The following is a 15,802-nucleotide window of genomic DNA, read 5'->3' on the forward strand; positions in this document are numbered from 1 at the left end:
TACCAAATACAAAGATCTGAACGTTAATAAATCAAATTTCCCCTCTTAAGTTATGTAGAATAAACATTAAACAGTTAAATAATAAATGTAAATGAATAATATGCATATTATTTTTGATTATCCTAAATGTAAACATATTTTTTTTCTGTGTGCATCAGTAATCTACTCTGGGATTCATTAAAATGTTCACTGCTCAGACTAATTAGTCATCACATGTTGATCTATTAGTGAGATTGTGAGAAGGAGTGATACAGAGACATGTATGACGGCAGTGAGAAAGACCTCCTTATTGGCTCATTGTCATGTCTCTGAATTGAACAATACTACTGCCAGACCTGACTGTACTAATGTGCTCCCTACACATGCACACACACATGCGTGTACAGACATAGATCTATTCATCACACCTTCCATCATACTCACAGAATCACTCAGCTATACACTTGGGCATGTGAGGTCACACACAGACACAGTCACACACACTCACACACACTCTTGATTCCTTACCTAACCCCCTTATGGCCACCCAAGCAGACATATAGTCATGCAGCCTCATTCATGCACTTATAGACATGCACCTACACATGCAAGCGCCAATACACTCTTACCCCCTCATCTTTGCTGACCTTTCCGCAGTGAGTGCTCCTGTAAAAGTGATTGGGTGACCACTGTGTTTTTATGGCAGTCATTTCTTTCTCCAAGAGAAAATTTTATTTGGCCTAGGCGATTCTGTGATTCATTAGGCCAAGCAAATGAAGAGCCACATACATTTCTGGGAGAGAACACATGGCTAATTAGCAGTAGCCACTCCACTGGGCTGCCACATTAGCATGTGTCTTCACCTGCAAGACTGCTCTCCCATGTGAGGAGAAGATCTCAGTGGTAGAGTGTTGTCTGAATCAAAAAGACTTTGGGCTATGCAGAAGCCTTCTGAGCTACATCTGCTTCATTGCATTAAGCTTTTCTGAATCCCAGAGCTAGTATCTTATGTTAAGTGAAAGAAGGAAAAAGAAACATCCTTGTTTAGTTAGTGGTTGGAGGTTTCATAGAAGTGGAGGTAGCTGTAACCAGTGCACTGAACTGATTAAACATGAGGGAAGTTAGCTTTAATATTTTGTCCATTGATTAGCTGACATTAGTGCTGCAGGGCTTATGAAGGCTTGTGTCGGTAAATGCTAGCACATCAGGGTGGTATGTTTTGTGGCTTTTACTCAGTTCAATTGATGGTACAGGTTTAGGTACTAGGTATGACTGAGATCTGTTGATGTGTTTCTAGTAGAAGTCATTATTTTGAAGGAAGGAGATGATTGTAATTTGATGAACTTGAGGCCTTTATTGCTACTTAGTGCATATTTGAAACTGACTAAGCTCATGTTTTTATGCCAGCTTCATAACAGGTAAAACATAAGCAGATACATGGAGTGAAGGGTCGATATATCTGTACAAATTTACATTTTTTCAGACATAATATTTTTGATTGCTACATATACCTTAGTAGGGTTGGCAGATGATTTAGACTTACTGGATGCTTTTGATGTGCTTTTTTGAATATTTTATGCATTATTTTGTAGCGTCACTTCACTACCTTGAGTGATGATACCTTACATTTATTGACAATACCAGGATGCTGGATTATAAGGTATGACGAATAGTTGATACAGCAAGTTCCACAGTGTAAGGATTTGAAGCATGGTTCTCCTTTAACCTTAGTTTATCTTGTATTTTATATTTTTGTACTTTCTTGCATTTTATAAGGGAGTAAGAATAACTAGTGGCAATACCAGTTTCTTTCCAGTATATTTTCCAAGTGTCGTAGCTTATGCAAATTACCTGTGTTTGCTTGCCATAGCATTTAGGGGGATGTTACTTTATGTAAGGTTCTTGTAGAAGCTGCTTGGAGGAGGCAGTGTGTATTTTAAGGATCAGAAATGAAAGACAGATTATGGTTGTAAGTATTTACATTACAACTATGTTGACAGATCAACACCCCCCCCCACCCCCCCGGTAGTAAATGCTACAAAAATATTTAAGCACTTACTGTGAAACTTAGAGGACATTCTTTTTTGCCAGAGGGAAGCTCTCTGCCCCTCCCATGTGGGAAGACACCCACCACACACCCTAAACTTATACATACCTACTGCAAGGTTGCACAACAGTGGAGCAAAGGGAATTCTCCACTGTTGGTGAAAGTGCTTTTAGTGAAACATTTATGCTGAAACACTAGTAGATGATACAGCTGTTAAGCTAGTGACAAGCTCTCATTAGACTGAGGATAGGTGGATAAATATAATTAATATATAATGTTGCCTAGGTTGCTACAGATGGGAAAACTGTAGCATACCTAGCAGTTATCTAATAAGCTTTGATATACACTGCAGTTATCTAAGGATATGAGATATTTTATTAAATCTGGGTTTCAAGGTGGAATGAAATTCATTGACTTTGCTGTTGGAAGTAGAATTATGCTCCCTTTTCATGCTTTTTTACTGAATGTGTGAATCCATTCAAGAGAGGTTGGTTGCGTGGCAGAGAGCAGGCTGGGAATATAGGTATGCAGTTCTTTGTGCGTTTTGGAGTTATGCTTTCATATTTAACAGGAACGTGCATCACAGTTTGGTTGGTTGCATTCTGGAATTTCTGTATGCATCTTTGTGTTAGACGTGTGGAAAAGTGGGAAATAGGCCAGAGTATGTCAAGTTAAATGCAAAGCAAAAAAATAATTTTAAAGAGACTGGAATGGTAACAAGGTTCTATGATTCTTTAATGGCCTGTAATGACTCTTGGGCAACTATAAGGCATAAGGCATTGGGTATTTTGAAGCTGTGTGTACAAAAATTAGGCGTGAAAGGGAGGTTGAGGAAAAGATAGATTAGTGTCACAATGTTACATGTTTGTTATGGATTGGCAGATTATGTAAGGTTGATTAGAAATACCTTATCATGACAGGGTTACGCTGGAAGTAAATTAAGCAGTTATAGTTTGGGATGCTGTGGCAAGGCTATTTCATTTTCTGATTAATTTTGTGTAGTAATAGGTTTGTAAATTTGTAGGGTTGGATATTGTGTGTTGCTGTACAATTTAAATGCATTAATTTGAATATAAGAACAGGTCTATTTGGCTCCATCTCATCTGTGCCCTAAATCACAAGAGTAGTAAACCAACCAGCATTTTTTTGGGGGGGGGGCAGAGTACCAGAAGAACAATACAAACAGGGGAGAAGATGCAAATACCAAGCAAGTAGTGGCCTGAGGTCAGGACTAAACCATGGACCCAGCAGTTGTGAGATAGAGATTTTAACCACCGAGTCAAGGCTACTGTCCAATAACTTATTTTTAAGGCAGATGTTTGTTAATGCTTTGGTGCTTACTAGTAGTTTTTATTTTTGTGGTGTGGGTTTCTTTTCTTAATTTTTCTTTGATTGTGTTTTGATATATATCTGCCTAATAATTCAGATTGCAGGCTCTTTGCAACTGCATGATTGCTTACCTGCTTATTTCTAACATGCCTGTTAGAAAAAAAAACTTGAGTTTCAAGTTCTATTCTATCTTTAACAGCCACTTGACCCAAAAATGTGCAGCCCTGCTGATATAAATACATGGTGTACATGCAGCAATACACTTTGTGGTATAAAGAGTAATGATTCCAGTGGGTAAAACAAGGTACAGTCTTATGCCTTCTACTAGTATGCATATATAGAACAAATTCATGGTATTAGAGTGTACACCTTGTGTACAGCTACTTGTATTCTTCAAAATAGATAAATAACTCTGTTGCTGTCCAGTATCCAATGCTGCATTGTTATAATGCTGTCCAAATGTGATAAAATACCTCAGATGTTGCACTTTAGATGCTGTGATGTGTGACTATATTAACATCCATATCTGTAATAAAATTATAGGCAGTTTGTGCAGGTGTAGTAGTAACTACACGTAGAATGAGATCCTGCGTCACTCAATACATTGTGTGATGTGCAGTTGCACTTTGATACCCATGTGGATAACAAGTTTTAGGGTGTTTCCTTGTATACTCTGCAGTGTGTTAGGTGTAGTAATACCCATGCATAAAATGAAAACCTGTGTTGCTATTTTAGTATATTTTGTATTGTGTAAGTTTTGTGACACCCATATATTTATCATGATTTAGGTATTTCCGTATATACTGTAGCTGTATAGGTATTAGAAGGAGTCACTTTTGTACACTTAGATGCATTTCAGTGGGATTAGATACTGTCATTAACTAAAATTTGCAATTGCTAATTTTGGTTTGAATTAATATATATCTAGTATGCAAAAGCACCATTGTGTTGCCTAATAGTTTTCATTATTATATGTAGATCATAACTGAAAACACTGTTGTGATCCAGCTGACTTATCAGTGTAAATATTTACCCTACAGTTTGTAGTTTTAAAGATACAGTTAAATGGAGCAGTTACCATAATGCTAACTAGCATACGAGGCATCCTCAGATCCAGGTCTGATGGAGCTTTGAAACATTCATAAAATGAACAGCTTCAGAATCATTACATCCAAGGATTTAAATTTTGCTTGTGAAATAAATAAGGCATGTTGGCAAGACGGATATGTGTCTCAGAGGATCCCTATGCTGTAACAGGCTTCCTGTCCACTTGAAGCAGAGACCATCACTAACTCTATTAGAGCATAACCTTGACCCACAGATGGGAAATTAGAAATTCACCCTGGGTCTAGCCCCCATGTCTCTGATAGACAGAGGCTGTCAGTAATGCCCAAACTAGCATACCTCCACCATATAACATCTAAAATCTTCCTAACTAACATTTCCCCTCCTAATAAACACCCATAATATATAGGGACATAATTGTGTTGGATTGCATGGCTAGCTTATAAAGGCCCTGGTGATAGTTAGCCTAGTATATACCTGTGAACCATGAACTGCTGTAAGTGCTGCAGTCTAAAAACTAATACTTTTGCAAAGGACCACATTGTTAATGTTAATCTGCACACCCTATGATGTGTAGCTGTACTGATTCTTTTAGAAGAAACAAGATCATTGACATTTGCATCATTTCCTTGTTATGTGTACTTGTACAGGCAGCCATCCTTGAAATGTATCCCCAGTGTTAACACCTCGGAACCTTGCAGTAACAAGATTCCACCAATATTAATGTGTGTAACCTACAGTGTGCACCTGTTCTGGTATATATATATATATATATATATATAAATAAAACAATGCCTTCTATGTTAATCTGTAGATGTTGTGTGTGTATTTCTAGGAAGTCTAACTAATCAGGTAACCCATGGAGCTCAAGTTTACATACCTAGAAGACCCAGCACAGAGAATCCTCTAATATCTCTCTCTGGAGAAATGGAATCGTGTATCTGGACTGAAATGCTCAATGGAGTGGCGGCCTTGTCCTGCTGAAATGAAATCATGTGTGCAGACTGCGGGGTACTTGAATCCTTTATCTGGAATGAAGGGCACATGTTCCAGGATGTTTTGGTATTCCTCATTATGGCTCAGGCATCTCCACAACAGGATCCCTTGCTGTTCCTCTGCAGGTTAGAACCATATATCAATTCTTTGGTGTCATTCAGAACGACGTGATAGTCTGTGCACAAACATTTCTTAATAGAATCCCTTGCTGTTTCAATGGAATGACATTAGATGAGGATCTTTCAGAGCCCAGTCATTTGTCCCTCATGAAAACTTTCACAAAAAAAAAGCTTCAGGTGTGCGGGGCTATAGTTCTCAATCCTGTTTTACTACTTTAGATTATTATATACAACTTCTCAGTTATAAAATCCCACAGCATTCCAAATGTTTTAAGGAGATGTGGGCACATATGAACCTAACTCAAAAATGTATTTACTAAACCCACATGTGCATACACAAACACACACACACACACTCACATTTGCTGTGTGTGTGTGTGTGTGTGTGTGCATGCATGCGTGTATGCAGTGTTTTCTACATATAAATTAACTTCTGAAGTCAGGTTTGTTTAGTTGGTGGAATGACATACGTAAAACAGGCTTCACAGGACTCCTGCTGGTATCTTGGTGTTTATTGTCTGAATGTGCATTATTCTTGGATGCTGCAGTAAAAGCTTTTGATCTTCTATTCTAAGCAGAAAAACCTTAAACCAGGATTCCCTAACATACAAACCACGCATTAAAGTGTACTAGGCACTTTCAAAAAGATTCTTACTCTATAATTAATTTCATTTCTGTTACACCCCTCCTGTTAAAGTTGTAAGTGTTTTTTCAATTTTTCAAAAGATGAAAATTATAGTGCATTGCTTTATTTTTTTAGTTTCACTATATGTATTTTTTTCTCTATAACAACACCAACAAAATTATGTCATGGCAAGTACCAGACAATGATTTGCATATGACTGCTAAACAGTATGGGTAAGAAAAAAATACCTCTTTAGAGGAGTGACTTATTATTTACATTGTGGTTTCACTACAACATTATCATGTTTTAATTTTCAATGTGAAGTATTCCATCTGCAAGAATTAGATGACATCCTGTCTTTGTAGGAAGTAAGAAACTACTACTGATTGCATTTGACATGGAAATACAGTCGTCTGTGCACTAAGTTAGGTGGAGAAGCTTTGGGAGTTCAGTGTTTCATGACGTCATGACAGTGTCTTTCATCTCTGAGAAAAAAAATTAGGGAGAGCATTCCTACAACAAAAAAATGTATAAACAACACACTTTTTGCATCAAAAATTGAATGATTTGGCATTGTATGAGGTAAGGAGGTTATGTCCAACTTCAAAGATTTGTTTCTTAGACTTGTTTCCAAACATGACCAGTACACTTTAAACATTAGACAAGATTTTTTTACTGCTACTGACTGCATGGCTTAAGTTGTTTTGTGTCAAAGAAGCATATTAAATACATATAACCAGCTAAAAGCTCAGAAAAAAATCCATGGTATTAGAGTCACTAAAACTAAAAGTTGTATTCTTTTCTGTACTTTAAGCAATTTTTAAGCAAATTTTTGGAGGTTAACATTTATCCAGGAGACCTCCCCCCATCAAGAAATGGCAAATACACACACACACACACACACACACACACACACACACACACACACACACACACACACACACACACACACACACACACACACACACACACACACACACACACACACACACACACACACACACACACACACACACACACACACACACACACACATACAAGTACATATGCATGTACACTAAATATGTTCACTCTTAATATGTTCACTCTTAACAGGTCTAAGGAAAAATTATGCATTATAAAGTTTTTTCATGTTTAGTACATTTACAGAGTGAACTCAGAACCTTTTAAAACATGGGGCGTAAGTAAATACAAAAAAGTAGTGGGAGAAGATAAAATCATGAGGTGAATGAAAAGTGGAGCTATGGAATGATAAAAGTCTAACACAGAAGAAGGTGGGATACAGATATTTTCTACACTGTGATTCATTTCACAGTCTGCCACACATGGTAATAATTTAAAAATAGCAGTGGTTAAGACAGCATTTGTGTAGTTAAGCTACAAAGGAAAAAGTATAAAATATGATTTAAAAGTTCAAAAATTATGTAGGGTATCTATTTTGTGGCTAAAGATCTTGATGACATATTTTCCATGCAGCTTCCTGGGAGATGGCTGCTCTTTTGGAAGTTAGAATTATATCTACCTGCATTACTGTCACCGAGGCATCAAGCCACTTAAAATTACTACTGAAAGAGGGGACTCAGAGGCAGCATTGCTCCAATTGTACATTCCATGTTACAATAGTGGCATGCTATGATTAGCATGCTTGATGTTTTGCCTCCACTGCTTAGACCTTTTTTGTTCAAGTTTCTTCATTACAGCTACAGACTGTTTGTAGACTCTTTCACCCCTCTGTCTTTGGCAGCTGTTGTTTTTAACATCTTTTCTGTAGTTTGTGTCTATTAATGTATTTTAGATACTGTAGATGGCTGTTTACTCCTTATGGAAGGGACCTTTTCACTAGGAGTGATGTCACTTCTACTACCCATGCTGCGCCTTCAACTATTTAGAGGATATGGAAATCAATTCATCAAGTCAGCTTCACCCTTTTTTGAAAGGAGCTGTTGCTTTCATGTAATAATAATAAGAAAAATGGCTCTTTTCTGTAAAGAGGACCATGCTTCATCAGCTTCATAGTGGTTCACCTACCCTTCCCTTCATTCATTCTCTAAAATATTTATCCTGGTGAAGGTCTTGGTGATAGCAGCTGGGAAGTGGAAACATGACTTATCTAACTCCAACAATAATCTCTAGTTCCTCCTGGTGGACAATAAGGCATTCCATGGCCAGCTGACAGATGCAGTTGTATCAGTGTGTCCTTGGTATGCCTAAGGCATCCAGTTGGTGAACATGCTTGGTTTATCTCCAGTGAGGAAGCACCTTAACAAGGTGCCCAAATCATCTCAACTGGCTCCTTTCCATCCCCAGGAGTAGTGGCTAAATGCCAAGACACTGCCAGATTGGCAGAGCTCCACAGAAGGTCAATGAGAGGAAGCCCAGCAGCAGCAGCAGTATGAAAGGATACTATTTTTGTCACTTGTATCTCTATCATCTTTTCAGTCACTAACCAAAGTTAACGGCTATAGATGAAGATGGAGACAGAGTCGTAAACTGAGAGCTTTCTCTTAGGGCTTAGCTCCCATTTCAACCACAGTGCAGTACAATGCTTTCAGTACTACATCTGCTACCCTGGTCAATGAGCCAGTCTCCTCTGCCTTTATTTGTAAACAACACCCCATAATATTTAATTACCTTTACTTGAGGTAGCTGCTCTCCTTCGTTTGCAGACAGTGAGCCATTCTTTTTTAAGGGGACCAAGATCATGGAATTTTAGAAATGATGATTTTCATCCTCACCACTTCACACCTAGCAATGAACTCACTAGTGCAAGCCGGTGATCATTGCTGCCTGTGGCCAAGAGGACTTTATCTTTGCAGACAAAAAAGATGCAACCCTTATTTGCATAATTCTCGGCTGGGATGCCTTTTCTATGGAGTCTGCATGTCCTCCTTGTATTTATGTGGGTTTTCTCCAGGTGCCCCAGTTTCCTCCTACATTCCAAAGGAATGTAGTAAGTGGCTTGGATGCTATAAGTAGGTCATAGGTGTGAGTGCATATGCGTGTGTGTGGTATGAAGGAACAACCATGGCAGGGTTAGCTACCCAGCAATGTGAACATAGTCTATAGGTGATGCCCACTGTTCATGTGACAACCTGACTGAGTGTGCATAAGTGAGAAATAGGTGGTTATATGTGGATGCATGGGTCACATAATACTTTGTTAATGAAAGAAGGACTTCTGCCCTACTCCGAAATGCAGCACTGAGAATCTCCCTACCTTTCCTCTTGTAAGATCAACCCCTTTTTACTTAAGTCTAACCACTCCATCATACAATGAGGGATATGCTTTTCTATACTGAATCCTTTCCTCTGACATGTTTGAAAGAGCATGTTGTAATACTGTAGAATTTAAAGCATTTGTAAAATCAGTATGTATGCTTCCAGAAGTAGTAGTACTACTACTACTGCTGAATGATCCCTCAGAGCCACACGCTCCAGGGAATCTAAACCTTGTCATCACAATGAACAAAACATGCTGGAGGGATAGGTTCCTGACCCAGAGACTCCCCATACTCTGGAATAGACTGCCCATACATGTCAAGTAGAGGTCCTCCTTGGACCTCTTCAAAAGGAACCTTGACGACTGGATGGAAGATAGGAAATTCACCCCAGGGATCATGTCAGTCGCCCTGCTAGACAGAGGTCCAGGGAAGTAAATATTGTGAGAAGAAATATCCAGGGAATTGTTATGGCTAAGCGTGCATAGGCCCTAGGGCCGATAGCCTAGTACCAACCTATGAACCTATGAAACATTTTCCTTGTGGCATAATAGAACAGTGTGCCACAATATGCTTCCATACTGCCATCTAGTACATATACACACACACACACACACACACACCTACACCACCGTATGTACATTCAGAGGGTCAGCAGCTGAGCTCTTCAAGACACTGTTATGAGATATTTTTCTTGGAATGTAACAGCCTGAATGAGAAATCACAAATAGCATTACTGCTTACATGAAAGTGAAACGCTCTTAATACTGAATAAAAAGAAAGTGTAGATTGGCAGCTGACTCTTTCCTATCTCTATCTTTTTAACCCTTCTAAGGGCAAGCTAGGTTCAGTGAAAGAACAACAGCTATATTCCCTCCTTTTGTCTCCAGATACAGTCTCCCTTGCAGCAGCCAACGTTATACATCCACAGTGATAACATCTGTGTATCATTTTATGCAAATAAAAAAAACAAGCAACAAACCCGTAACATGAGGAAGAAGGAAATTTTTTTGTTTGTTTTGTTTTCCAACACTGTTTTGTAATATTATATATAGGCATAATAAAAGTATAATATAAAAAAAAAAACTGTAGCTATATATATATATATATATATATATATATATATATATATATATATATATATATATATATATATATATATAGTTATCTTTCATTTTTCCAAATATAAAATTAATAAGAAAGCAGAGTAAATCCATGGAATACAAGCAGAATTGTTTTTTTTTTTTTTTTGATTTATCAAGCTAAAGAATACTAGACAGCTTCTGCAAGAATTGAACCTTCTCCAATTTAAGTCCGCTGCCCTTTACATATAGATATATTTATATATATATTTTATTTATTATATATTATATATTTCAGTATCTATCCCTTTGGAAAATAGTATGCAAACCACCCCACCCTGACCCACCCTGACCCAGTTTCACTTTTTTTTTTGTTTTATAAAAGCCACGAGTGTTATGTAAATGTTCTTCTGTTGTAACAATCACAATTTGTGAAATTCTAACAGGGAATTGCAAACATTTTTTTCAATGCAACTAGTTGTTTCTTTTCCCTCTCTGGCTAAAAAATATATAAAAAGTTGCATTTTCTCATTTTTCATTTTCTGGATAATTCTAAAGGTATGAGGCAGCACCAGCAGCAACATGACCTCAAATCAAGCAGTTTAATTATTAATAAAAGGCAACTGAATTTTTCCTCTTGGATATGATTTCCCATTCACCTTAATTAAAAAAAACTTCTGTGAATGGTTTAAAGTGGAACTTTTAGAAAGGGTTGGGGTTCTGAGGAGCAGTGATTTTTGAGCAAGGGGCAGGAACCAAGATTTCTAACAGACCAGACATTTTCCTGGTGACTAAAAATTCATGCAGTATTCAGACTTCAGAACAGAATAGCACTCTGAGGAACAGGCGAGGGGCAATGGTTTCTTCTCCATCCTTCAGTGCAGCTCAGTGTGTAAAATATAAATAAAAAAATTTTCTTTTTCTTTTTTTAAAAATTGGTCAGTGGACTACTGGTGGCCCATGATGGTCAACTGTCTAGCAACTGTTTCAAGGCCCGTTCAATGTTCATTCGGTGACCCACACGAGTCACACCAAGCTCTACAAACTCTTCTTTTGTGAGGGCAGGAAGGTGCGTTCCATCTATCTCATTGTCCTGGAACTTGTCTCGATGCTCCCCAAGATTGATGCTCTCCAGCCAATCTCCAACGTCATACTTGTTCCAGTGGTCCATAGGTTTGTGCATGAATGGTCTCAATGGAAGAAGGGGCTGAGGGGAGCCTGGAGAGGGAGATGGTGATGGGGAAGGTGAAGGTGACCGACTTCGGGCACTGACACTACGTACCACAAAGCGGACTTCCTTGGGTTCATGGGGAACAGACAAACTGGAAGATTTGAGGATGGTAGGAGGCATATGCCCCCCATGGGAAAGGGCATAATGGCGTGCGGTGCTGATTTCTGTCCTTTCTGATGTTGGTTTCACAGGGCTGGGGGTCCGACGGCTCACTGGGTAACGACTTCCAGGCCGGATTGTGAAAGTGGTTCCATAGCTCCTCTGAGAAATGGTGCTCAGCTCTCCTAAACTACCGAAAAGTCTGTGTAGAAAAAGAAAACACAATTAATATTGTACATTGGAAACTATTAATTGCAAACAACATGAGTCCCTATCTTCATCCCAAAATGCTCACATTCACAGATGTACTTTTCTCTTCCCAGAGCAGGCATGATCCAAAGTGTTATAGACAACCCAAAAAATAAGTGGTGCAGGAGAAGCATTCAACCAGGTTACACTTCATTCACACCTTAGTGTTACACACTTGGGGCAATGAACTAATAAATACAGTGTTAAAATATAATAAGTAAAGGATGTTACTGAAAGGACTACCACTATGCTTAATACATTTCTTTCCTTTAGCTCAATGAGCTGAATCAGACAGCATTATTCTTACTAGGTCTCTTTCTGAAACTATTTAAATATTCCCATCTGCTAGTCATTTATCTTCTGACAAATTTACAGGGTTAAAACTGCTAGAATGCAGCTCTTACAACCTGCTTGTGTTTGTTAATTTGTGATATGCTTAGTGCATGTGGCAGTGTAAACTTCATAAATATATATTTCAAATACTGCATTTGTTTTTTAGGGTAACTGACAAAAGCAGTTAGCCAATATAGTATAAAAAGTTAACTAAAAACAACTTTTCCCAAAGAGCATAAACAACAAGTTATAAAAATAAAAAATGCTGTGCGGTCTTGCCAGAGGAATGCAATGGATAACCAACAAAAATACTAAAAGCTAATCAGATGAACATCATTTAGCACTTTCGTCTGTTTTATTATTGAACTTCATACTGGTATACACCAGCTATCCAAAAAAAAACAACCAAAATACTGTTCAATGAAATACTGAAATTGTAAAACCCCAAATACAAAACTATTATATAAATACACTGTCTTAAAATGTATAAATATAATAGAATGGATTATCAAGGGCATTAAGTAAACAACCAACAAATTGTTTTATTTTTACACATTCAACCAACAAATTTTATTATTTCTACACATTTTGGTAGGTTGATTGGATAATTGGTCTATATATGAAAGTAATGGAGTTTTAAGTGACTGCAATTTCTGATGAAATTCTGTAATAAAATGAACAAAATTACTAAATGATGTACATGTGATTATCTTTTGGTATTTTTGTTGGCTATCTATTGCACTCCTCTGGCAAGACTGGACAGCATTTTTTTATAGTATAAAAAGTTCCTGTTTTTTACAATGTCAGGAATTGATGGGAACAATTTTAAAACGTCTTACAACAATTTCCACTTTATTTTTCAAAAATGAGCTGTACTGTCCATGGTTTTCATTCATGAAATGATGCTGTGCTTCAAAGAGCATGAGGGTGCACCCTATTGATTTGAATTTTGCTTGAATAAACACTCTAATTGTCAGTAACTGAGTATTAATAAAGCATGCTATCTGACTTAAAGCTGTTGTCGACTATTAGACTATGATCTTTACTCATCTCTTGATTCTGGTTACAACTCATATGACTGCTAAAAGTCAAGCCCCAGTTATTTCAGCAGGGCAAGCTTCAGAATGCATTACGTCCTTTAGCAGGACAGATCGGCATAGTTGCATAATAAAAGAAAGTCTGAGAAATGTAAGCATTGAAAGATACAAGAGACATATGTTATCAGTAGTGGATTATAATAGGGGCAATTCAAGAGGTCTTCCAGGTGCCGCAATTCCAAGGGGGCTCAAGGCTGTGAAAAAATATTTTTAAATGTTTCCTTATATTCAGTATTTAAGCTAAGTCAGTTTAGTTAGTTTGTGTACAGAACATAACAAATGATCAAGTGCTCATTACCAAATAAATCTTTATTTCTTAAAAAAAAAAAAAAAACACACGCACAAAATAACAGTCACCTTGAGTTATTAACTTTATATACTTACAATGTCTGTTATTTGCATATGTGTAGCATGTTTCTTAATTTAAAAGGAATAAATGCCTGCAGCTGCTATGACTCTAAGTACTGTAGCTTTCTGTTCATTGCCATCCTATGATTCATTGGGAAAACAGCGAACTTAAAGCCTGTGTATATATTAAAAAGTATATCTGGCAAGCTGTGGACATTAGTTGCTTGTCGTCTTGAAGATAAGTATTTTTTTTTCATGCTTGCAAGCAAACAAATCTTTTTGGTGGGAAGGCTATCTGTGCTATGGATGAAAACAGTCTGCCTTTTTTATTTGCTTTGTTTAAAATGTGGCATTAAGAGATAGTAAGCATTTGTATGAAATACATTTGAATATATTGTTTTTTATAACTTGGGTGGCAGACAAATAGGATAACTTGTCCTCTAGCTGTTCTGTGAGTGAAAGTAACTTGCTTTCTTCATTATCCTAGTATAAAGCATTGAATTAAGGGCTAGTGTTCATTTGTGTGAAATACTTTGGAACATTTATTCTCTGTTTTTAATATGTTGACAGACAGCCAGAATGAGGTGGATAGTTGTATTGTGGATGACAGCAGATTCTCTCATCCTTTGCTCAATTTAAATTCTGGCAATAGGGGCCAATGTGCACTTGAGTGAAATAAACTGGAATATTCTTTCTGGCCAAATATTATGTGAAACAAAGTCGGAACTGTCCATGTTTTCACAGAATGTCCTTCTTTTTGCCTTATATTTGTGTTTTTCACCTTGCCCTCTTTTTGTTGCCCAGCTTTACAGTCTGGCTATACAAAACTAGTGTGCATTTGTATGAAATAAATAGGGATATTTACTCTCTGGATGTTGTGTGATTTTGTAGAATGCCCCTGACTTTGTCTCATATTTTTGGTATATGGCTCATAAAATTTATGATTTTCCCCAAATCATTAAGGACTGCAGTCACTAAATGGAACAGGGGCTGGCTTTTGATGAAAGCAACTTACCCTCTTACCATTTGCTCAGCTTTCATTCTGGTTTTACAGGGCTAGTGTGCATTTGTATACAATAAGCTTTTGGTGCTGTTTTCGTGAAACCAAGTGGAAATTGTCCCTGATTATCCAGAATGTCCCTGATTTTTGTCTCTTTTTTTTTTATCCAGCACTAACAAACTCGTAGTTTTCTGGCTCACTGGCGAGGGTTGCAATTATTATATAATGAGAAATATTTGAATTACAAATTCACATTATTCAGAAAATACATGCCAATGAAAAAACTTATTCTAGCAACTTTAAGTATATAACAGTAATATTTAAATTCTGTTTCCAGTTTTGGGCCTTTATCCTTGGTTATTCTTTAGCTTCACCCAAATTCTTGCTTTAAGAAGTTAAGAGTTATTTTTTTACCAGTATGAGATTAGATGTACATGGCAAAGTGGCTATAAATTCTGGGTTGGCTGGGGGTGACTGGGGATGGCTGTGGGTGAAAGTAACTTAGTTTCTTATTGTTTGATCAGTTTGAACAGTCTGGCCTTGTAGGACTAGTGGACGTGTACGTGATGTAAGTTGGACTACCTGGGCTACTATGTAGTTGCATGAAAAAAAACTGAAATACATAATTGTGTCCGTGATTATTATTTATAACACAATTAGACTTCTGAGGTGTTTGCAGTCATCAGTTAGTCTGTGATTCTGAGTATGGATGTTGCCAATGAATGTGAATGACTTACCCTGCTGTCATGATAAAGATAAACAGTCAGTCTATCTTTGCAGGACTAATATGAAATTCTATAAAGTGGGTTGGAATACTTTACCGTGGTCATTTTTTTCTGTCTTAATCAGGCATTTGAAGTTTACACAGTCAAGTGACTGCAATTGATGAGTATGGACATTGGTGGATTACAATGACAGCAGTTTGAATCAGGAAAATGAATATAAATGAATATGTGTATTAATGCATTGCTTTTCCAAATACACTG

At 37.3% G+C, this 15,802-nt stretch overlaps 1 protein-coding gene across 5 annotated transcripts in view; it reads right to left on the reverse strand.

Annotated features, from left to right (window-relative positions):
• Positions 1-10,573: 10,573 nt before the first annotated feature.
• The window catches only part of SHANK3 (SH3 and multiple ankyrin repeat domains 3), a 7,266,504-nt gene continuing 7,261,275 nt past the window's right edge, over positions 10,574-15,802 (reverse strand). For 3 of the 5 annotated variants that reach the window (XM_044088609.1, XM_044088608.1, XM_044088610.1), the window contains one exon: positions 10,574-11,991. In XM_044088609.1, coding sequence (XP_043944544.1) covers positions 11,427-11,991 — 565 coding nt within the window. In that variant the 3' untranslated portion in view covers positions 10,574-11,426. The remainder of the gene's footprint in view (positions 11,992-15,802) is intronic. The other 2 variants (XM_044088611.1, XR_006366998.1) reach the window with 2 other exon arrangements.

The sequence above is a fragment of the Protopterus annectens genome, chromosome 11.part0 (genome assembly GCF_019279795.1).
Source record: "Protopterus annectens isolate FY-2018-M chromosome 11.part0, PAN1.0, whole genome shotgun sequence".
Lineage (NCBI taxonomy): Eukaryota > Metazoa > Chordata > Ceratodontiformes > Protopteridae > Protopterus > Protopterus annectens.